The sequence below is a fragment of the Camelus dromedarius genome, chromosome 25 (assembly GCF_036321535.1).
Source record: "Camelus dromedarius isolate mCamDro1 chromosome 25, mCamDro1.pat, whole genome shotgun sequence".
NCBI lineage: Eukaryota > Metazoa > Chordata > Mammalia > Artiodactyla > Camelidae > Camelus > Camelus dromedarius.
In genome coordinates, this window is record NC_087460.1 from 19,816,220 (window position 1) to 19,842,060 (window position 25,841).

At 38.0% G+C, this 25,841-nt stretch overlaps 1 protein-coding gene across 3 annotated transcripts in view; it reads right to left on the bottom strand.

The window, feature by feature from the left end:
• The window catches only part of AMN1 (antagonist of mitotic exit network 1 homolog), a 37,348-nt gene that overhangs the window by 3,955 nt on the left and 7,552 nt on the right, over positions 1 to 25,841 (bottom strand). For all 3 annotated transcript variants that reach the window (XM_031443839.2, XM_031443838.2, XM_031443840.2), the window contains 5 exons: positions 20,282 to 20,414; positions 16,319 to 16,463; positions 14,627 to 14,844; positions 14,252 to 14,308; positions 9,091 to 9,202 (listed from right to left, as the gene is read on the bottom strand). In XM_031443839.2, coding sequence (XP_031299699.2) covers positions 9,091 to 9,202; positions 14,252 to 14,308; positions 14,627 to 14,844; positions 16,319 to 16,463; positions 20,282 to 20,398 — 649 coding nt within the window. In that variant the 5' untranslated portion in view covers positions 20,399 to 20,414. The remainder of the gene's footprint in view (positions 1 to 9,090; positions 9,203 to 14,251; positions 14,309 to 14,626; positions 14,845 to 16,318; positions 16,464 to 20,281; positions 20,415 to 25,841) is intronic.

The following is a 25,841-nucleotide window of genomic DNA, read 5'->3' on the forward strand; positions in this document are numbered from 1 at the left end:
CAAGACTAATAGACAAAAATGAATGTATTTCTATACAGTGAACAATCCAAAAGTGAAATTAAGACAGTAATTTCATATACATTACCATAAAGAAGAATAAAATACTTAGGAATAAATTTAACAAAAGAAGTGAAAAACTTATACTCTGAGAACTATAAAATATTGTTGAAACAAATTAACCATGTTCATTGATCAGAAGACGTAAGATGGCAATACTCCCGAAACTGATCTACAGATTCAATGCAATCACTAGCACAGTCCCAGCTAAGATTTAAAAAGAAAAGAAATTAACAAAATAATCCTAATATTTACATGGGAATTCAAGGGACAATACAGTTTTGAAAAAGAACAAAATTGGAAATATGTAATTTCTAGTTTCATTTTAGTTGATGTTTTTAGGATTATTTTGGCATTTTTACTAGTTATGAATATGTTATCAAGTATAATATGTAAATATTTGTTTTCTGACTATATTTGTGTCACTCTTGTAGGAATTTATTATTGCACATAAATAGGAAGATACTTTTCCCTCCAATTGTGAGCAAATAGTATATTTTTTATGCAATTAAAATTTTTGGATGCTAGATGGCAGCATTACATTACTCCAAATCTCCTCAAGCATCTTTTTCCCATTTAGGGCAGTGAGTTTCAATACTAGGAATATTAAATGCCTGTGAGTTTATTATGCTATAGGGAGAAACTGTGGCGTCTCTAAGTATTTCATGATCCCTTGCCAGAACACTGTAGCAACTGTGGAGGAGGGAAAAAGAATTTTCTTTTTACTCTTCTGAGTTCTTGGCTGTGATCCTCTATAGCAAAAGACATATGAACAAAAGAAAAACAAGTTTTATTAAGTATACCTCATGTATACGTGGGAGACACCCTGGGAAAATGAGTAAACTCCTTGAGATGGCTCAAGCCACTACTTTAAATACCATCTTTGGCTAAAGACACAGGAAAGACGTTGGGGTTGTGGGGAGACCAGTTATGGGAAGTTACCAGGAAAAGCACAATAAACGAGGGTAATGAAACCAAGCAGGACCCTATGGGGCCCTCCTGGGTACAAGCCCCTCCGTGTCCCCTATTTCTTACTTGCAGAAAAAACTTCCATCTCCTAGGCCTTCCCTGAATTCCAAAGAGCAGACTCAAACAGCTAATGATTAGAAAAGTAGAAAATTAGAAAAATGCAGAAACAAAGGAAAGTGGTTGAACAAGAAAAGTAAAAACAGCTTGAAGGACAGTCACAGACTCCTAGCTCCTCCCGAAGGGACAGAGGTAACAATCTGACACATACCTCTGAGAGGTTCTGCAGACACTAGGACCCGCCCCCCGCTCAGTGGAGGATGCTGACTACATGCTGAACACAAGCACACAGACCCCAAGAGGCTGGAACCAGAAGATTGATGATTCAGATTCCCCTACACATCACCCTATTCCTTCACCACCAACCAACCAGAAAAATGTCCACGAGCTAATCACACACCCTGCAACCCGCACTCCTAATGCTGCCTCTGCCTGAAAGCCTTCCGGGACGTTAGGGTTTTTTGAGCACAGCCTGTTGGGGGACATCATGAGTGGGTGTCCCAGGTGGGAAAAGAATTTACTAAAGACACAGGAAAGTTTAAGAAACAAAGGAAAAGTTTGATAGATTCAACAGTGGGCCAGAGGTGCCTGTGTGAGCGCTGGGGTGGACGGGCAGGGTATTTTATTGGGGAAGGGGCTGTGAACACAAAGGGATGGAACAGATGTCTGACTGGCTACAAATGCGGTAAGGGGCTCTGGTACATGGGAGTATAGTTGGATCTATGACCCCAATAAGATGAAGACATGGACTGAGACAACCAACGTAGTGGATGTATGACTCTGGTAAGGAGGAGACGTGGGCTGGGACAAGCCGGCCTGCGCTCCAGGGAGGCTGCCCATTTTTCAGGGCGGTTAATTCCGCTGAGGTAAATGCGTGTCAGGGAAGAATGCACTTTATCTTCTGAAGAGGAGCAGGCAGATGCCTAAGGGTTGGCAGTTTGGGGGTCACGGGGCTCATCAGGCACCAGCTGGCACCGCGTAGCTGTCTGTTCTCCTTACTCACCACCCTGCACTTCCCTACACAACCTGGGGTTGACAGGCTGGCTTTGCCATGTGTCACTTGAGTGGACCTGAGTTTGGTTTGGAAATAGTAAGATTTGCCACACGGATTTAAATCAGTGCCTTCTCCGCTGGTAAGATTCTCTTATGATTTAGTCATCCCTGTCAGTACATAGAGGAAGATACTGACTGAAGGAGACACCTTACAAACGGAGATTTCCTTTCTAAATGTCAGCTTTCCTTACAAGAGGGTAACTTCTGCTCTGTTTTCTGAGCTTCTCCATTGTCTGCTGTTTCCCAAAAATAATTAGCTTAAAAGAATCCTTAGGCTAGAGAGGCAGATTCTGGGGTGGCTTATTCTGCCACTCATCAAAACAGAGACTAAGGACTGAAAAAGAGTCAAAAGATAATTTACACCAATCACACCGCTGATGCTTGATGTCACTCTCCTATATCCCCCCCCCCCCCCCATTTTACTAATAGTTAATCTACTTGGCACAAGAGCCTTAGGAAATTGCTCTATTGGGGAAAGGAGTAGAGATTGTGGGTTAGGTGACTTAGGTTTTTACTTCCGGTTCTACTATTAACTACTTCTAAGATGTGGGGCAAGCCACCTAAATTCACTGTATCTTCGTTCCTTTATCTTTAAAACAAGGGAGTTTGTATACGTGACTTCTGAGGAAACTTACCACTGAAACAGAGCAGAACCCTGCAGGGTCTTCCCTGGTACAAATCCTTCCTGTGTGCCCCGTTTCCTGCTTGTAAGAAATAGGCTTCATTCAGCCTCCTTGACCTTCCCTGAGTTCCCAGGGGCAGATTAAAACAGCTGCTGATCAGGGAAGGGAGGGAGTGCAGACAAGGGAGAACAGTCAAGAAGCAACAGTGCAGCCTCGGGGCAGGGTCCTGGCTCCTCCTCAAGGAACAGAATATATTTAACAACACCTTTGAGCTCTTCTGCAGGAAGTAAGGCCCCCCCACCCAGGTGGAGGATGGTAACTTTAGGCTGAGCACAAGATTCCTGGAAGGCTGCCCTGAAATCTCACCACCAACCAATCAGAAGAAAGTCACACACCCTGCAGCCCTCACCCCAAATTTCATCTAAGCTTTTCCCTAAAAACCATCCAGGAGTTCAGGTTTTTCAAGCATCAGTCACCTGTCCTCCTTCCTTGGTCCTGCATTAAACCTTGAAGCCCCAAGAAAAAGAAGAAACTATGTGAAATAGAAATTAACAAGCTAATTTTTGCAAATGATCAAGGAAAATGTAATTTAGACATTTTCACAGAGTACACAGTGAAAAAAGGGAGGCTGGGCACATTTTTACAAACAGTAATCAAGGTTCTGATGCCTCACGACAGTGGCTGGCAAAAAGCAGCTCTGTCCTGCTGGACTAGTAATGGATGGATAAATGATGAGGAGGAAATAATATAGGACTTAGAAAATGAAATATGAAATTAAAAAAGGAGCTGTCCTTCAAGCAAGTAATCAGCTTTTAAATTACAGGGAAACTCTGGAGCAAACTGCTTGGCTCTTTGTGGTAAATCTTGACATATTTATTATTCAGGAATTTAAGTAAAGAACTTGTAAAGTAATCAAGCTGAAACAAATCCTCAGATATCACTAAAATTCAAGTCAGTGCAATCAAAAGCGGCAGATTTCCTGTTGGGTTTTCCTGCCTTTCAGTGTAAACATAAAGGCTCTAGTGTTTGCTGCCTAGCTGCTTTGCTGCTCTCCTAAAATCTAAACGTCCACGCCTGCGAATACGGTGAAATGTGTGTACGCAGTGATTAGAAACGGAAACGCATGGCCATTGTAGACTAATGAAACTGGGTGAGTTGAAATTACTGAAAATCTTTGCAGACATAATGGAATTTAAAATAATTTAATTCATTTAAAAATTCTTTTGCTGTTTCCATAGTGTCTATAATTTACAATACAGTTTTTTTGTTTCTTCTGCAGAGATAAAATCAGAGTGCTTCTAACAGTTTCAAGACCTACTTTATAATGTGGAGTTCTGTTTATATTCTGATGGTAATATTAAGAAATGTTATAAAAACTTAGAAATACAGTGAAGATAAACCTACTATTCAGGGAATCTGATGGGTAACTACAGTGGACACTGACAATTGGGGGGTCAGGTTGCTTTGAGTTTAACACAATATTAGAATTGCACAAACAATTGGATATATATATATGTATATATACACTTTTATTGAATATAAATTATATTGTCTTATCAAGTCAGATGTGAGCAATCACATGAATACGTAAGAGAAAACATTAAGGTGCCATGAAAAGAGAAAGAACTTTCATTTATCAGGCAAAAAAAAAAAAAAGGCATTTGTCTTCTTTGTAGAAAAAAGAAATTAAAATTAAATTTAAGGTAAATATATGAGCCCACTTTATTTTCCTTCAATGATGGTAGCAAAAATATACCATGGCATGCTGACGGGAAAGGAGGATGAGCAGAGATGACCTGAGTAACTGAAAAACTTCAGCTTTTTGCTCCTTGAGAACCTTTATTGATAAAAGCCTTGTGTATGAACTGGTCTCATTATCAGGTCTCCTGATTTCATGACTGGCAATTATGTGTGAGGGAAAGCTGAGGCCCATGAAAGCTACGTCACTCCGTGTTCTGGAGCGACGGCAGGGGGCTGGGGGTGGGGGCCCGTTTCACTCTATCTGGAGATTTTGTTTTAATCTAAGCACTATTATTAAAAACCATGTCACAATGAGCAAACATTTCAGTAACTCACCTCCTATTCTGTGAGAGCAGGGATCAAAAAATAATATATAATTATTCTGTGCTAAGAAAAAAAATCGGGAAATGCTTCCGTATGGGAGCAAAATTTGCCACCCTAAATTGTCTCTTTGGCATGTGGATTATTTTCAGCTGAAAACAATCAAGACTCAAAAGAAGAAACTCTGACCTTGCCCCTCACTGTCTATGGAGTGAGGGCCTTTTCCAGGAATAGAGCTATCATCAGAGAGCGTCTGCAAAGAAAATGGGCCAGGTGTGGAGCTGGAAACTCAGCAGGACCTAGGGATCAGAGCACCTCTGCGTCCCACTGCCTCCACGGGGCTCAACAAATATTTGTGTACCAAACATCTGCTTTTCCATCTTCATGTGAATTTCCTTCCTCCCTTCTGAAGTCCCAAACCACTGTCCCCAACATCCTCTTTTGTCTTTAGCTGCCGAGGGGGGAATGTAGGGTGAGAGTTCCGGCCACTTCGGTGAGTGACTCAGTTCTTCCGGGTCTCTCCCGCGTACACATATCATTAAACTTTGTTTGACTTTCTTCTGTTACTCTGTCCCATGTCAACTTAATTCTTAGACCAGCCAGAAGGACCTAGAGGGGCAGAGGGAAATTTCTTCCTCCCTGGCACTTGGATTTAAAAAGTTGTTTCTTAGCTATAGTATTTCTCAGCCTTTGATGTATTAACATTCATTATAGTGGTATATTACATTTACCCAGCTTTCTGGACATATAAACATTTTTTGTTTTATGCTATACCCTTAGTGTCGTCTGGAATACCACACCATGCAGCTGCAGTTAGTGAGATCAAGGATCATGGAGCAGATCAAGGAAAACGGTATGACCACAAGGCGGCAGTAGCACACAATGAGATTTACGCGGGCAGCGCTTTGATAGGTTTGCACGGGAGGAGAGTCCCTCTCAACAGGAGAACTTCCAAGGGTAAGACCTTTCAAAGGGGGTGTGCGTGTGCGTTGGTCAGCTGGGAAGGGACACTACTCAGAAAGAGAGTAAGCTAAGACTGAAGAGGGGAGTTACGTGTCATGTGGTTGCTCTGCAGCAAGGTAATTGGTAAATTCAGTATTTTGAGTCATTACGTGGATGGGGAAAAATTTAGTAGGATTAAGCTTTCCTAGTGTCTATGGTCATACCAGACAGGCATTTCTCTTGAATTCACCAGCTATTAATGTATCTTTGGTTACCAGTGATCTCAATAATTATATAATTTTATCTCAAAAGTCTTCTGCTTTAAAAATCAGATTAACCACTGCAACATGTTTTCCAGACTTGAAAACTGGTATTTGTCAGTCATTTCTTTTTTTATTTATTTTTTACTTTTTAATTTTTTTTAAGAAAGCAATGTCAGTCATTTCTACACTGACACAGGCACATTTAAGCATTTTAATATTAATCTTGTACTCAAATAAATTTTTGGTTGTACCTTCTAAAGATTTCATTATCTACAGGGCCTCTGATAACTGTTTTAAGCAGTCTGCCTAATAGTAAGTTTTTTTGGGTGACTGTGTACACTCTGTCCTGACTTCTATGAAAAGTAGAGGGAAAATGCAAATTTATTTCCAAATGGTAACCAGAAAGGTAATCAAGCCTTTGCTGATTTTATAACATGTTATGTAGCCAAGTTTTCCTGAGACAAATGGAATGTTAAAATAGGACTTTTCAGCTAAGGTTTCAGGACTGGAGATAACAGCCACCCTCTCATTCCAAAATGAGATACCAGACCACCTATACATGACTTGCAAATGGTTCGCTGAAAACTGATTTGGGAATCCGTGGTGCCTCAACCAAAGACACAGAAATGTTAAAGTGGGAAGAGATGGAGAACTGGAAATTGAAGAAAGGATTTCTTTGAAGACAGTTGTGATTTGAATTCTAGGAAGAGGGCTGCAGGTGCCTGCTCTTCCCCTGAAGCCTAGTGAGAGGGCTCTCAGGAGACCGGCTGGAGAATCCGGTGTGCCCCCTGGCGCCTGGGGGAGACACAGCACATGAGCATCAGACCCACACCTAAGACAACTAAAACCCAGGGCTGTGGTAAGAGTCCATGAAGCTAGAGAGAGGACTGAAGATAAGAAACACCTGCCATCTCACTGTCTAAAGCACGGGTTTTCTGTGGACAGATGTGGACTGGCACGGGTTGCCTTATGTTCTGCTTATGAGAGCAACCTGGGTGAGTTCGGAGATCTCAACAGAAAGAGACTGAAGGTGTGTGGCCAGATGCCTGGGGGCAGAGGAAGACAAAACGCTAGCTAGCTACGAGCCAGAGGACACATTTGCTTCAATCAAGAGAACTGAAGATAAAGAGAGAAACCCAATGGTGAGAGGAGTGGGAGAGGGTGGACCCTGGAGAATATGAAAGGTGCCCCCTCCCCCCCCCCCCCGTGGGGAGAGTACGGATCAGGGTCAGCTCACCCACAGAGCCCAGGGTGCTGTGGTCAAGTAAGACTTTTCTTTCCCTATCTCCCCTCCTGCCCACTACCGTCCTACCCTGCACCGACACCAGTGGGTCAGAAACCACGGTGGGGAAGCTGGGGAAGGAAGAGGAGAAGCATGAAGTGGTCAGCAGGGAAACTAACGATGTCCCCTCACCCACCCCTGGCAAACTGGGGCCGGCGGGAGGAGCGAAAACCTGTAATGTGAGCTTGTTTAGAGTATTACGTGGGTCAAAGACATTTTAACGACTGAAATGAAATGACAAGACTTTTTTTTTTTAACTATCTGAGAATGATAAGTCAACAACATATGTCTGAGATTTTCATTGGTTTTGGGAAAAATCAGCCCCTTTAGAGCAGATTTGTAATTGAAACAGTGAGAGGAAAATGGAGTCACTTTCTGAGTACATCTTCTTGTTTAATGTATTGATTAAATGTACACATAGCCCAGTGAGTAGATTTATACACTTTTAGTTGTTATTCTGAAAAGCTCTATTACCAAATGTTGCCGTTATTACATTTCACATTTTGTGGTCTCCTCCACCTTACAGTGACAGCCCACTTGTTACAATGTAATTTTCTGCTTTTTCTGATGACCAGAGGGCCTCTGCCTACCTTCTCATGACCCCTAGAATAGTGTTTACATGTACCAATTCCCTGTCCTTAGGCCCATGAATTTTTCTGGTTCTAAATTACTTTTTAAAAATTATGATTATTAATTTTTAATAGGTAAAATCATTCACATGATACAAAATTCAAAAGGTACAAAAGGGTATGTAGTGAAGGCTTTTTCTTTCTCTTGTCTCTCCGCAACCTTCCCTAGAGGTACCCACTGTTAAGAGTTTCTAATGCCTCTTCTGGCTTTAGTGCTCTGAGAAATGTCTGCCTAAAATAAGATTCAGTCTTCATCATGGATGTCACTGATAACCAAATACAGCCCATTACAGGCGTGGTTTAGACTGGTAGTCCAAACATAAGGGAAAACAGAAGCTGTCAAAAGGACTTCTAGGACAGTGACTGTAATTAGAGAGATGAGGTGGAAGGGCTGGACGTGAGCACCGACTTAGAGTAAGATCCAGGTGATGCTGCGGTGTGCGACCTGTCACCGGGGTCATGTGAAAGGGGGCTTGCGGCTCTCATACAGGCCAGAAGGGCTGTGACTGCTTTGTTCTCCTTTAGGGAAGAACCACATGTAGCCTAAGAGTCCAAATTATTCTGAATCTCAGTCTCTCAAGCTACAGCTTGATGAGATGACAACTAACAGGTCACTTAGCATATCGGATTGATGTAGTATTACAAACTTGACTACATAAAGCATCTTGTTTAATGTCATGACCACTACCACTGCCACCGTCGTCATCCTCATTGTGGTGAACATTTACTGAGCACTTGCCATCACCACCACCACCACCATCATCACCATCATCACCATCATCACCATCACCACCACCACCACCATCATCACCATCATCACCATCATCACCATCACCACCACCACCACCATCACCACTACCACCACCACCACCACCATCATCACCATCATCACCATCATCACCACCACCACCACCACCACCACCATCATCACCACAATCTTCATGACTAACAATTACTGGGCCCTTACTATGTGCTGGGCACCATGTAAAGTGTTGTCAGATACTCATCATGACCAAGCTTACGAGGCAGGGTGCTGTCATTTCATCCATTTTGGATAAGGACACGGAATAATGGAATGGGTTAAGTTATTAACTCAAAGTCACAGTTATTAAAAATGAAATCCGGACTTGAACCCAAACAGCCTAACAACTAACCTGTTATCAAGGGGCATCCGTGGAAGAGCAATATGCAGATCTGCGGGCAGCAGGTCAGGACAGCTTCTACCGCCTCGTCAGTCAGATTCACACAGTGTCCCATATGAATCTCCTGTTTAAACATAAAGTGCAGCGAAAGAAAAAAAAACAGGACAATAATTACAGTATGAAAAAGCTTGGGAAATTCTGTACTCTGATAGCAGAGAAACCAAATATCTACTTGTATGAAAAACTCTGTAGAAAGGCCCAATGTAAGTCTGTAGTAATTTGAAGGTATTGCAACCTTAAAAGTTAAATGCCCAACCATTTTATAAAGTAATCTGGAAATATCTATTAAAGCTGACAGTGAGTTTGCCCCAGAACCCAGCAATTCCATCTGCAGATATCCACTATATAGAGAAAAAAACCTTGTACATGTACGCAAGGAAGTAATTTATAAATATGCCCCCTGAAATGTTATTTGTATAGTAAAGAAATGGAGATTGGGTAAATAAATGGCGATTCATTAATGTAACGTAATAGAACAGTTACAATGAAAAATATCTACTTTTATTAATAGATATAACTCTTAAACATAACGTTAGCTCAGACACTTTAGAAAACAGTAATGGTAGCATCTTATAAAGCTCAACATATACTTGTGCGTGCTTCTGACCCAGCATTTCCAGTCTAGGTATTCACCCCCACAAAATGAGAACATATATCTACACAAAGACTGATATGCAAATGTCCATAACAGTATTCATAACAGTCTAAAACTGTTACAACCCAAATATCCATCAGATGGTGAATGTATGAACAAACTGTGTCATATTCAGACTATGGAACACTACTTAGCAAAAAAAAAAGAAATGAAGTATTAACACATGTAACAACATGGGTGAATCTCAAAAACATTATGCCAAGTGAAGGAAGCAAAATAAAAAAGTAAAAAACAAAAAACAAACAAACAAAAAACCCAGAAGGCAATATAGCACATGATTTCATTCATATAAAATTCTAGAAAGGGCAAAACTATATTGACAAAATCAGTGGTTGCTTGCAGGGGGAGGGCCATGGCAGGGGACTTACTGCAAAGAGATGAGAGGACTTTTTAGGGTGACGGAAATGTTCTATACTTAATTGCGGTAGTGGTTACAAGGCTGTGGAACAATTAGCAAAATTCATCAAACTATACAGTTAAAATAGGTGAATTTTAGTGTATGTAAATTATACCTCAATATGCTTGAAAAAAATTTTAAATATAATTTTGAATTAAAAAAGTAACTGTAAAACAATACATACATTATGACATTATTATGTACAATTTAAAAACATAGAATATTATATCTTGTTTATGGAGATACACACACGCGCACACACACACATATATACATAGAGAGATGAAGTATCTAAGCATGGAAGGAAAGATACAAAGGAATCTGGAATAGTGGTCACCTCTGAAGGAAGATGGAGAAATACGTGAGGGGAGGAGCTTTAGATACGACGTACTAATTTTAAAAAAGAACTAGAGTAACTGCAGAAAGTGTTAAAATTCAAGTGATTGGTCCACAGGTCTCTATCATATTATTTCCTATGCTTTTCCATATATTTGAAATGTATTATCTTTTGCTTGGTGTTCTAATTCGGAAGCATCTTGCTTTGCTGGTGAGAATGTAAAAGGATACAGCTGCCATGGAAACAGTATGGCAGTTCCTCAAACAATCATACCTAGAATTAGCACACGATCTAGCTACCTCACTTCTAGGGATACACCCAAAAGAGCTGGAAGCAGGGACCTGGACAGATACTTGTGTACCTATGTTCACAGCAGCAGTATTCACAATAGCCAAATGTGGAAACATATTGATGGATGAACAGATACATACACAAAGTGTGACTGTAACAGGCAAATTTATAAAGACGGAAAGTAGAACAGAGGTTGCCAGAAGCTGGGGGAAAGGGTGATGGGAAGTTATCATGTAATGGATAAAGAGTTTCAATTTGGAAAGATGAAAAATTCTGGAGATAGGTAACGGTGATGGCTGCACAGTGATGTGAATGTACATAATTCTACTGAACTGCACATTAAAATGGTTAAAATGGTAAATTTTATGTACAGTTGACCACAATAAAAACATTTTAATGATTCTGGAAGTAAAATTAGCTAATAATTGATGTGTATGTTTATGGTAGCAGTATTTCTTTTCTCCTGAAATGCTGATGTTATGCTGGTGTACATATTATGATCAATCATATCTTAGAAATAAAGGAAACCTGAATATGTTGAAAATTCATAAAAATTGAGGCAAAAAGCATCCTTATTATAAACTGGAAGAGGCATCCTATGATATAAATTGGCAAAAGCTACAGACAATGAAATACAATTGAGAACAGATGGAAGGAACCATGTTCAACTCAGGTTCCATTTAAAATATACTGAATTTGAAAAGCATTTAAAAAAAAGAGAAAATATTCAATTCTGGCAAATTGGGATCCTGGCAAAAATTGCAAATTCACAATGTAACCTTTATGGGAAACAATTCAGCATCATGCATTTAGGACCATTAAAAATATTCATACCTATTGACCCAGTTGTTTCGTTTTTGGGAGTTCATCATAGCAATGGAAGAAAAATTTGATATGTCCCAACATATGATTATTTCTAATAGCTAAAAGCTGTAAATAATCTGAATTACCAACACTAGAAAAATGATTAAAGGAAAAAATGATATATAACATGGACAGATTTTGTTCTCTGATAAGCTACTGCCTAGAATATAGCAGATAATAAATATTCTTTTAGTAAAAAATAGTTTTATACAGCAAATTAAATGTTTAATCATGAAGACTGCAGAAAATTATAAAATGACTATAATATAAAGTTAAGAATCTGATAACATTTACTGAGTGACTACCATGTATCTGGACTGCAGTAAACCTGCAGATAAAATGATGACAAAATGATGCACAAAAAGGTCTGTGCTCACTGGGAACTCAGACTAACAAAGATTTCAGAGGCAATCCTGACATTCATTAAATGCTGTAACATACATCTGTACTAAATGTCAACCTTTAGGAGGGATTTAATCAAATTTATTTTTCAAGTTATAAATAATTTAGCAACATTGGTAATTTAATTTCCCAGAATCGAACAAATTAAAAGTACCAGATTAAAACAGGGTATGTGATAAACGGTAGAGATACATATCACCCAAAAGAGAAGAATCAGTTAAAGAGATAAATTCATTTATATTTCAATTTCAGTCAGGAATTGTGGTCACAATGATGCTATGAGTCAAAGGTTAAAATATATTCACTCTACTTCATTTAAGGAGGGAATTAAGTTCTAACAAATTTTAGAAAGATTTCCATTACAATGTTTCTGTACTTATAGAAATAAACTTTGGAAAATTCATAAAATGAAAAATTCCATGATATGGCACCAACAATCACGAATGCATTGGTTACTGGACCTTTTCCTACGTCCTAAGTTATTGGATCTTAAGTGGGTCCTCCTAGTTTCATAATGCTGAAGTAAATGCGTAGGTGTATTTCCCACCGCTGCGTAACAACTAATTTCCTTGGCTTTATTAGGAAGTGATAAGCTAGGTTATCTGAGAGCTTTGTTAAAAACGATGGTGATTACAGGAGAATACTGTTGTAAGAATTAAATAGCCTAACGAGCACGAGGCAACAGCACGGAGGCCAGACTACAGCAAGTGCTCAACAAATGTTAGTATTTAAGAGAGAAGAAATTACGGCAGAGTTTATTGCCCCTATAGTTTGATGCAATTTCGGATTTGGAACTTTGTATTAAGAAATGGTAATTTCTTAATTAAAAGATTTGTAAAAACATATATGCTATTTTATACACACACATACAAATACATACATGCTAGCAGGATACAGATATATAAATATCACAGAAAAATCTTCTTGGGCAGTAAGTCAAGTAGAAATATTTTGGCAAAAATGTGGCACCACCCATTCTATTGCAATAGTGATTACTGACATTTATAACTCATGTATAGCCTGCTTACTTCCAAAGAGGATTTGATGTGACTTATTGTTGAAAAGCACAGCTATATTGAAAGTAAAAACAAAACACTGTAAACTGGGAAAGAAACAAGCCAAAAGCTTGGGACAGAAGGCTTCTTAATATGTATATTCAGAAACAGGTTACACAGGAGCCACGTCAGTCACTGAATACAAAGGGCTGAACACTAATTTAAGATCTTTTTAAATGGCTGCACAATGTGGCTGCTGGGGAGGAAAAACCTCTCTATCCTCTTATGTTTGTCTTTAAAAGTCTTTGAATTAAACTCACAAAAGATTAGCAAGAGAAAAGACAAAGTTTATTCACATGAAAGCTCACAAAGAAAGTAGCTCAAAGAAAAGGCTAGAATTTAGAGTTTATATACCATCCTAACAGGGAAGTGAAGGGGGAGAAAGGACACTTGCAGAAAAGCAAATGGCTGTTTGGGAAGACAAAACTGTCAGGACAGGAGCTGGGAGGTACGACAATCTTGTGACAGTGTTTGTTTAGTGCAATTTTCATCTGACTTCTCCAGTGACAGAAGTGATCCCCCCACATATGGGAAATCTTCCTTAAATGGGGTTTAAGGCAGTTGAATCCTTTTGGAAGTCTGTTTTTAGGCAGATGGGAAAGGTAGGGTTTCAGATAAAGCCTTTTTTTTCCCATCCGTTGATTCTCACACATCTTCACTCAAAATAATTTTTATGCCACAGTGGTATATTCTGGATCCCTTCCAGGATCCAGAAAAATACAACGGCGAGAGAATAAGCACCCCTGATAAAAATATCAGACATGAACATTTGAAACAATGTCAGTTTGCACTGATAAATTTTCACTATCATCATCCGTAATAAGACTGCTTAAATGTATTAGAAGCTAAAACTTCTGGAAAATAAGAACTTTTACTGAAAGTAAAATGCATTTTATTATAAAGCAGACTTAATCTGACTTTACCAGTTTTTTTTTTTTTTTTTTTTTTTTTTACTGTGGGAATAAAGACGTAGAAGCAAAAAAAAAAAAAAAGGCCCATGCAAATACCTAATTGATAATAAGGCACTGGTTGTCGGCTAGGTTTGAGAAAGAATTTCTGAGGATAATATAAAAATTCATTTGGCATCATCTTTACAGATGTTCTAAAATTACCTCTAATTTCTTGGCACAAGGTCCACTAACAAGTGCAACCACACCATTGTCAGATACCTAAGAAAAGGGAAAAAGGAACATAGCAAGTAAATGGAAATGATCGAAGCAAAATTTTCTAAAATTTATTAATCGTTTAGATAATGGTCTTATTGCCTCCCATTTAGCAAACATGTTTTAGCCACACATACCTTGCACCCTTACTAGAATAATTGAGGGGAATGTGCCAAATTACACTGCAGTTATTTAACTACCAAAACACGAAGTGGTCATCAGTTTCACTAATAACAGGAAGAATTAATTATATTCTGATGAGTCATGGAAACACACTGGGCAAATGCATAGGTTCTCTACATTTCAAGCCTGTGTTTCATTTACCTGAGTCGCTGAAAAATCAACACACTGCAAAAATGCACAGTTTTCTCCCAGCGCCTGTAAGGACACATCAGTAATGCACAAGCAGCCACCCAAATCAATGATCTTCAGCAGCCGGCAATTGAGAGCGAGGGCAAGGACTCCCTCGTCAGTGACTTTGCAGCATCTTTTCAAAGACGCTTCATGCAGGTATGAGCAAGACGAAGCCACAGCTTTTATTCCTGAGGGAAAGCATGATTCTGTATTAATGAGCTACACGTGTCCATATACAAGAACTGTGACTGATCTTCACGTTAGCAATCCCCACGCCTGATACATCCGATTGTATGTTAGCCTTTTTCAAAGTCGTCATCTGTGGGGATATGCTTAGTTTCCAGTGATGTTATCCTTATTTAAAACTCTTTTGGAATGTTTCAGGAATTCCCTACAAAGTCTGTAGTGTATTCTTCAGAGTATCTGCAGTTAATGGCAAATCTTATTTATAATTTAGATTTGCTTTTAGAAAACAGCCAAAAGTCATTCAGAACCATATTAGGTAAATTAAATAGCAGGTGAGTCTCCTTCCTGTTAAAAGTTTTAAAATAATAAAGCTAATTTTCTTGTAGACTCCGAAAAGAAATCAAAAGTTAAATGGCCCAAATAGCATCCTTATCCTTAGGACTCACACCTGCGTTCCCTCTTCCCTCTTTGACTCTGCTTTTTCTGCCACCATGTTCCTTCACTGCTAGCCTGGACCAATCTTACATTTCACCAAGGCTCAAGAAAAGAGAAGCCCTTAAATCCAATTAAATGGGGGAAACGCACATTGGTGGTGGGTACGTGAGAGTTTGCCACATAAATAAAAGGGCACCTCAGGGACCCCGGGCCCTTCAGCCACGGACAGACACTACAGCTTTTTCACAGGCAAACGACACAAAATGGAAGATGGTAAATTCATGTGTAGGCCATTTTTATTGTTTTTCAAAATCTTAAGAAAGAACTATTATTTTATTCATTACTATCCAGCATGAAAATTCTTTTTAGGAAGTCAATATTTGTGTAAACATTTAAAAACTTAAGCTTATTTGGCAATATTATGAACATCCTAACTTGCTAAGCAAGCTGACTGAGAAACAGAGCCAGCTACCCACAAAATTTTCCAGAAACCTAGTTAGCCCAATAACCCCCTCTTTCTTATACTGAAGAAAAAGAAAACAATCCTACATTGAAAAAAGTAAAATTCCACTAATTCATGTAACAATCACACTGAAAAATGCAGTTTTTGTCTCGCTATAAAAAACCATGTATTGTACAGAGGGATAGGAGAGTGCCTAGTAAATTTAATCTGATGATAATTTAATTTTCTGTTGTAATATTGCATCAAGAAAGCCTTAATAAAATATGAATTGGTCATTTCTTGTTTCATTATACTAGGCAAAATATTTAAAATATAGAGGTATCCATCCATGTTTCTTTTAAATATGTTTAAAATACAAGGTAGTGACTTAATCAATGTATTCTTAACTTTCGGCGTTGGTTATAAACAAGAAATTTAGTTTGGATTCTTTAGCTTAGTTTGAATATTTTTATTAACATTGTTTCTATTTCTTTCACATCTTCATACTCTCTTTTGACATGTTTTCCCCTTATTTACTCCAAAATTATGCCAGATGGTGAATAGTACTCTACCAATTCATTTACTGTTAATAAACACACCTTTTGAAGTTACGGAAATTCTGTTTCCTTTCGAGGCATTTAAATTTAATTTCTTCAGTTTTCTGCAGTTACACAGGTGCAGGAGAGCAGTATCTGAAACATCACAGCTCCGCAGATCCAGAGACTGGACTTCAGGATGTAAAATCTGTAATAAATACATGATTTTGAAAAATCAATTTTTCCTATAAATATAGACGTTCATTCCATATTCAGTCTTTTGATGGTCGTAACAGACAAGTGGCGGATGGAAAATACAGCAAAGAATGCAGAAACGCATCTGTGTGGACACAGTTACACACAGCAGGAAAACACCAAGCCTGCTTCCACTGGAGGTGCAGCTTCCAGCGTGCCCCGGGCCCTTCCTGGGACGCGCAGCGCTGCGGAGACAGCCGCTCCAGAATGAGCAACCGCCAGGCCTGGAAGCAGAACCAAGGTAGCAGCGGGTGCTTATCCTCTGCCAGTAGTTCCCACTGTTATCAGAGATTCTGGCTACCTGCCTCTTTGCTCAGTGGCTACGAGTCTTCAATCACTGATATACCAAATGCTTGTCTAGAACATTTCCCTCCTTTATCTGTATTTTTGGGAGACAGTACAACAAACCCAGCATTATTGAATGTTTACCTGATGGCAACAAATAGCAGATCAATTACAAAGCATCCTGAGCTCTCTTTCTGGGGGTATTTTTCTTCTTCTTTTGGTTTCTTTCTTTCCTTTTTTTTTTTTTGGAGGAGGGAGGTAATTAGGTTTATTTATTTATTATTATTTATTTTAACAGAGGTACTGGGGATTGAACCCAGGACCTTGTGCACGCTAAGCATGCACTCTACCATTGAGTATACCTCCTTCTTTATTCCTTCTCCTTTTGCATTATTTTTTTCCAAAATAGAAATGGCTTAACTTTTCTGAATATGAAAGTGATATATTATTAGTATAAAACATTCAGACAGCATAGAAAAATTATAAAAATGATAAGAATAATTATTTCTATGTATTGAGCACTTATCATGAAGCGTCCTAACTGTGTTACATACACTGTATCATTTAATATTCTCTCTCTGTCTCTCTGACATGCACACACCCCTGACAGACTGGTAATTGCTGTTTCATAAATGATGGAGTTGAGGCATCCAGAGCTTAAGAAGCAATAAAAAGTACACGGCGAAAAAAGGAACAAAGCCAGGACTGGAAACCAGGTCTTTCTAATTCCAAAGGCAATGCTTTTAACTACTATAACTAAAATTATCCATAATACCAACACCCAGAGACAAACATAATACTCGTTTTGATGTGTTTTGAGTTTTTTAAAAAACATCTGAAGGAAAATGGGATCAGACCACATATGCTTGTAAATGAGCATTTTTTATAAAAATAATTGTGGCTGCATACAGATCCATTTTATGCATGCACCATAACTTACTAAGTGCACCCTACACTGGCAAACACTAAGTTGGACATTCAGACTGATTTTAAGAGGCACCATAGTATTAGAGTGTAAGAACATGTACTCTGGAGGCAGGCTGCCTGACCTTGAACCCCGTGGTTGTGATCAAGCTCTGCTTTCTTTTTGTGCCTCACTATCCTCAGTAAAACAAGGATAATCTTTTGTGAGAAGTAAAGGTGCCTTGCTTATAATATGCTATATGTAACAACTATTTTTATTATTATCAGTAATATTGTGATAATATTGTGATGAGCATTCTTCTGTGCTTTTTAAATTATTATTTTCCTGAGATTAATATCAGAAGTAAATGGTAATTATGTGAGGTGATGGAGGTGTTAACTCACCCTACGGTGGTAACCATTTCACAACATATATGTATCAAATTGTCACCCTGTGTTGTACACCTTAAACTTACACAATGTTATATGTCACTTATATCTCAATAAAGCTGGAAAAAAAATACCAGCAGTAAAAGTTTTGAATCAGTGGTAAGCAAATTTTTAGGACTTTTGATAATTAACGCCAAACTGTCCTCCTAAAAAGGTTTTTTTAATCAATTTACACTCTCACAGCAGGGGATAAAAGTGACTTTATTGCCACACTGGGTATCATTATTTTTTAAGTCTCTGCTAAACTGAAAGACAAACTGTGACTTTGATTACTAATGAGGTTAAATATCATTTTACATGTTATTGGTGATTTATATTTTTGCTTTTGAGTATTTCCTGATTCTTCTGTTTTATTATTTGTTTGTTTTGATTTTTCTTACTGGTTTGCAGGCATTCTGTACACTGTCAAATTAAAATACCCACAGAATTTCATTCATACTGCAAATATTTTTTCTAGTTTGCTACTTGACTTTGTTCCTTTTTTTTTTCCTTCTTGTCATAAAGAAGTTTATATTTTCATCCATACAGCTTTTTCTTCTTCGTTTCTAACTTTGGTGTCATGTTCAAAAAGGCCTTCCCCACCCAGAGACTGTAAAAAGATCTATGAAATATTCCAAAAAGAGCCATCCAAAGATGTGTGTGACTTTTCAAAGGATGTTAGACCTGACCTTTTAAATAGTTTCATAATCAGGACTTTCATAAGGATGGGGATTAAAAGGAGAACAGCACGGGAAATAATGCTTTTGTTTTTATCTCATTTACCCCCTTAGCCCTTTTTAATTCAGGTAAAATTAGGTTTAAATGAATGTTCAGGATTGCCATAAAAGAAAAATTTAAGTAGAAAAATAGGCTACAGGGATGTGGGGAAGTGAAGAAAATCACGTTTTCTGCAGCATCATAGTGTTTCATCTGTGAGCCACACATGTATCATATGCACCCACTGAACCATCAACAGTGAGAGCCTGGAGATACTGTTCTATCTGCCTCCACAGAGCCAGGCAGATGACAACACTAAAATGTGTCTGTTCAAATGCAAGCTAACATGAAGAAAATAAACCACTAAAGGCACATGCCTTTAACACAGAGGAAATTTAAATGGCACATTGAAGCACAATCACAATGTGAAGTGACCTCTGTAGATGTACGTGGAGCGTTATCACGAAAGCCTGCCTCCTTCTGATCACAGACTGTGGGCAGAATATGTAGTAAAGTCAGCAGTAAGTACCTCCAGTCTCTGTAGGCAGTGAGTGATGACAGCCACAAACCCATTTTACAGTTAAGAGAACTGAGGTTCAATGTCAGAAAGAGTGGCAAAAACGGGATTTTAATTCAGATTGGAGGCCTTTACTATAGTTACTGTTTTACAGAATAGTTCATTTTAGCTGAGTTGTAGGGAAGGGGAGTTAAGTATAAATTAGCTGGAGTGAGCTATCCTAAAGAATGAGAAGAGGTTAGAAGAGTGATTTTTAACTGACTGTTATATATGAAAGGATAAAATCAATCTAGTAGGCCATGATCAACATTTTTTTAATGAAATAAGACATACTAGAATAAAATAGAAACTATCCAAGTGTACTGCACACAGTGTTGTTACACACAGGTGCGATCTATGTCCTAGAATCACGATGTAACATATATATTTCTTACTGTGATTTTTTTTTTTTCCGTTTGTTTATTCACCCTGCATTGCAGGTTTTTTCCCAGCTTTATTAAGGATAATTTTTGGGGGAGTATGTGGTAATTAGTTTTATTTATTTATTTTTAATGGAGGTACTGGGGATTGAACCCAGGACCCCATGAATGCTAAGCTTGTGCTCTACCACTAAGCTCTACCCTTTCCCCAAGGGTATTATTTTTATCAAAAAGTTTAAAACTTTTTGAAAGTACTGGAGATCACAGGTGCTGGTACCATGAAGACAAGGGAAATAACTGAAAGAATGGTTGGAGAAGATATTTTAGAAGCCATTACACATGGACATTTTAGTTATCTGGAGAAAAAAAAGACCCCCAATGCTTTATTATACTTTGAAATGATCACTAATCCTATTACAAACTATTGTTCCAAAAATCTGAAACCATATCTAAACGGTAAAATATGCCTGCTTCACAGTAGTTATTAGCATATGGCCTTACCTCACTTATATTTGAATCTGTTATCTGCCCCTGCACGCTCATTATTTTGATCAGTCTGTCTTTTATGTTGGGTGGCAAAGGCTTGATGTCTGTGATATATCTGGAAATATTCTTCATGAAGCACCAAAGGCATCTGAAATACAAAAGACAACACAGTCAATCACACTGAACAGGTACCGATTCCTAGTATTTATTTAACGCTATTTGTTAGCACTCAACCCTTTCATAAACTGGGTGTACATTTTATATGAATATTTACAACTTAGCTTGGTAAGATTCAAAAGCCTAGTCTAGTGCTCAGTTATGGACAAGTTACTTCTCCTCTACAACTTTTTCTCAGCATATCTCATTTACTAAAATGCATTCTAAATGACAAAAAAGAAAAAAGTATTTTCCTAAGTTAGTCTCTCTAATTCCTAAGACACAGCTACCGCCAAGATTTCAGTCACATACTCCTAAGCAGACATTAAACCAGGGCCTACTAATTTACAGGTTTTATTTGTTAATCCAACAAACTTGCTTTCACTATTTTTCTTAAAAATTATGCAGGTATTGAAATCACTCAAGAAAGAACTATAACCACAAAGATTCCACAAACAGTACAACTCACAGAGATAACAAACAGTGCCAGGATTATATATGCATAAAGTAGAGTTATCAAAGCAGGCAACCACCAAGACTCGTATGACCTACATATCTCACGTGTGGCCTGAAATTCCAACTATGTGAGAAACTCATACTTTAAACAAGTACAAATCTTACTGAATTTCTGCCTACGAATACCCCCACATATATACAATTTTATATTCATAAATAAATATGGTCATACACTTGAATTTTTTCAGTGCAATCTTTTTTTTATTGAGTTATAGTCAGTTGACAATGTTGTATCAATTTCCAGCATAGAGCACAATTTTTCAGTTATACGTGAACATACATATATTCATTGTCACATTTTTTTCTCTGTGCGCTACCACAAGATCTTGTATATAATTCCCTGTGCTATATAGTATAATCTTGTTTGTCTACTCTACATATGCCTGTCAGTATCTAGAAATTTCGAACTCCCAGTCTGTCCCTTCCCACCCCCTCCCCCCTGGTTCAGTGCAATCTTATTTTTTCTTTTCCTCTTTTGGTTGCCCCTGCTTTCTCTCTCCTACCCCCCTCCCTCTTCCGTTAATTTGGTTTTTCACACTGTTTCAGTGTATGTTCTTTCCTTATTTTCCCTCTGTGCTGTACACACACAAACATTTACTCACATATGTATGTATATACTCACACACACATTTAAAGGGTTAGGTTGGGGGTGGGCGGAGATCACTGTTTCCTAGACTGGCATCATTGTATCCTCACTTTTCCACATTCTATCTCATTCAATAATATCTTATGAAATTCTTCAAAGCATCCAGGGTAGTTTTAATCCTCTGTTAATGGCTATACAGTATTTCACAGTGTGGATGACTCATTTAGTTACCCCCTATTGATGAGTTTTCCACTGTTTCTAGGATATGTTAACATACATTGTCAGGTTGTTTTCTTCACATTTCCATCAGTGATGTGGGAAGGTTCCTTTTCCTCTACATCCCTCAAGCAATACATATGATCGTTCATTTCATTTATTTTTCCATTTATTTCCATTATGTCCATTTCCCAATCGCATCCCCCATCACTGCAGGAGATGATTCTAAGGTCTAATGTGTATCCTTTTGTTGTATGTGTCTCTTTTACTTGATGATTATGCATGTATTTCTAATTTATGTATATGGTATTTGTCATAGATTTGTTTAGTTTTTCACTCAGCACTGTTTTTAAGATCTAGCTACTCTTAAATGTTGGAAGATCTCATGGGGGAAAAGTGGTATTTCATTATTACTTTAATTTGTATTTCTCCATTAAGTAGTAAATTTAGTATCTTTTCATAAACTTGCTATCTGGATATTCTTTTCTTTAAATTGTCTATTCATATCCTTACCCTATTTTGCTATGTTTTTACTCAAATTTGTAAGAGCTGTTTTTGTGGCCGAATACATGACTGATTTTGTATATGCTCCATAAATATTCAGAGAATGTATATCTTCTATGTGAGAGAAGTAATGTTCTCTGTGTATTATGTATGCATGCCTATATATGCTGTCTCTTTGTAGGCATATGTATGTGCACAGAAATATGTGTAAATGACTGTTTATTGATAGTATTTATCTAATTCTTGTGTTCTTATTTTTTCTACTAAATCTATAGAATTGTTAGTTTACAATACTCATAGACTGAAATCAAATTTTCATTTCTACTAGTTTTTGCTAGTTTATGTACATTATTTTATAATGAAAATTTTCCAAAATATAGAAAAATAAAATAGTTTAAGTCAATGTACGCAAAACCTAGAATTTTAAAATTTGTTTTATCACATTGTGTCAGATATCTTTCTTTAGATATAAAGCCTTTCAGATAAAATTAAGGCCTCCTTTGTCTACCTATTCAGGTTTACTCTCTTTATCTCCCTTTGCAGAGGCAACTACTACCATGAAGTTTTAAAAATAGTTTCTGTCCATGATTTTATTACACTTTTAATACTAAAGTATATACCCATAAAGAACATATTGTTTTTGCATTTATAAAATGTACTGTGTTAAGCTTCCTACCATGACTGAATTGGTCAATTGTCCTTGTAACTGTGACAGTGTTTCTTTTATATGACTATGGTGTTAGTTGCAAATTCATGATCAGTTTATCTTTTTGTGGAATATTCCTTTTACCCTTAAGTAATATCTCTATCTCTGTGGATGTGTCTCACTTTAGATTCTATTCAGTCTGGCTTTACAGTTGCTCCACCACCTGTTTCTGTCTTCTTTTGCTAACATGTTTGTGAGATTCATCTACCTTGCTGCAGATAGCTACAGGTTGTTCATTTTCAGTTTCAGTTTGTTCATGTCCATTTTCATTGCTGCATAATATTTCACTGTTTGAACAATTTATTTATCTATTCTACTGCTGATGTACAGTGTGGTGGTTTATGATTTTTTTCATTATGAATATTAATATGAATATTCTTGGACATGTCTTTTGGTGCACATGTGCCTGTGTTTCAATCTAGGAGTGAAACTCCTGGCTCATAGTGTATGCATATGCTCAGCGTAATGGTTTGAACTTTCATTGTGAATATGTTGCAGAATATTCCCTTTATTTTCTTTTTTTTGAAATTGAGGTGAAATTCACATAATATAAACTAATCATTTAAAGAATGGCATTAAAATTCAGTGGCATTTTGTACATTCACAACATTATGCAACCACCACCTCTATCTAGTCATAAAAGATTTTCATTAGCCCAAAAGGAAACCCACACTTATTAAAGAATCAGTCTCCAATCCTCTCTCCCCTACAATACCTGGCAACTACCAATTTGCTTTCTCTAGGTATGGAATTTTCTGTTTCAGGTATCTCCATATAAATGAATGCATATAAATGTGGACTTTTGTGTCTGGCTTCTTCCACTTAGCATAATGTTTCTGAGGTTCATTTCTGTTGTAGCATGGAGCAGTACTTTACTCCTTTCTATGGCTGAATGCTGTTTCACTGTATGGATACACCATATTTTGTTTATTGATTCATTGATTCATTTTGGTTGCTTCCACCTTCTGGCTGTTGTGAATAGTATTGCTATGAACATCTGGGTACAAGTGTTTGTTCAAGTACCCTGTTTCAATTCTGCTGGGTACATACCCAGGAGTGGAATTGCTGGGTAATATGGTGATTCTATGTTTAACTTTTTGAGGAACTTCCAAGCTGTTTTCCCCTTTATTTCTTTAAAGTATGGCTTCCTTTAGTTCTTTGAACATGTTTATAGTAGTTTCTTTTAAGTCTTTGCTAAGTCCAACATCTAGCTCCTCTAAAAGGCAGTTTCTGGGTAAATGAAAGTCAGGGGTCAGAAAACTATGGCCTATGGGCCAAATCTGACCTGTTACCTGCTTTTATAAATACAATTTTTTGGAATTCAGCCATGTTTGTTTATTTACGCACTGTCTATGGTTGCTTTCACACTACAATGTCAGAGCTAAGTAGTTGTGAGGGAGACTGTACGGCCTGCAAAGCTGAAAATGTTTATTATGTAGAACTTATAGGCAGTTTGCAGTTTAGACAATGGACAGTACTCCTAAGATTAAGGCACATTATATTGTTACTGACTCTTGGACTGTAGCCAGTTGCCTAGCAACCTGGTCTGCCATTTGGAAGACCGCAGATTGGCAGATTAAAGATATCCCTCTTTAGGACTGCGAACTGTAGAAACAAATTACAGCTGACAAGTAGACAGACATGGCAATGGCTCATTCCCTAATAGAATGGGCTTGAATCATGCTGTTAAGTATGCAACACCCAGATCCCTGCCGTTGCTACTGAGAATCCAACATCACAGTGAACACAGCAACACATCCACCACCACGGCCTGGGAAAGTAGGCATTACGTGTGTCTGATTTTAAAGCTGCCGCTGCACGCCAGCCTTGTGCTTCCTTCAAAAGTTCACCTGTTTGTCTTCTAGCAAAATAGGCCACACTGCAAGTCCCCTCTTACTCCTGACAAGTGGACTATATTGAGCCTTTGACCACCTGTCTTGGGGCCTCCGTTGATGCCTTAACTGTTGTTGACACCTTTTCAGGTTATGGGGTCACTATTCCAGTCTCAGCAACCAGCGTCAGCTACGCTGGCCATAACATACACTTGTTATGTTTTTGGCCTTTTAGACTGCTTACAGTCTGACAATGTGATGTCTTTTATCGCAAAGGTCCACTCAACACTGGACCAATAGTTAAGTATTCAATGGCCATTTCACATCCCTTATCATCCTCAGGCTCCTGGCTCCAAGAGGTAAATGGCCTTTTAAAAGAGTCAACTAAAGAGATTTCTGACTTTACCTTCTCCGGGTCCCACACATCTAAGTGAGGCAGCTTGGTCACTAAATGCAAGCATACACTGAAAGAGTTCACATCCTCTTGGTAACCTTAGCAGATAATGATCAGGATGAAAGGGGTGGAGGGCTACCTTGACCTATCCTGAAATTTGAGGATTCCACTTTGACAATTCCTGAGCATAGTGCATTCTTCTTTTCCCTAACAGCGACCCCAAGCCAGCCTGGTTGGTGCACCTGGGTGGCAGCTTAGCCAAAAAGGAGCTTACAGAATTCAAACTTAATTCTGGTTTCGTCACCTGGATTCTCCTTCTGGACTGAATTGGTTCTAGATCAGGGGTCAGCATACTATAAGCCAAGGGCTGAATCTGGCCTGCTGCCTGTTTTTGTAAATAAAGTTTTACTGGATCATAGCCATGACTGTTTCTTCATTACATATTGTATATGGCTGCTTTTGCTCTACAATGGGAGAGTTGAGTAACTGTGACAGAGACTTATAAAGCTGAAAATACTTCTCTTCAGCCCTTTACATAAAAATCTTGCCAACCTCTGTCCTACGAAGATAAACGACCACTTGGTTGAGCACACTATAGTAGCCCTATCCACCAAGGTGGGAAATATGATGAATCTCTATAAATGTTGTAAAAAGACCCTTGTTCT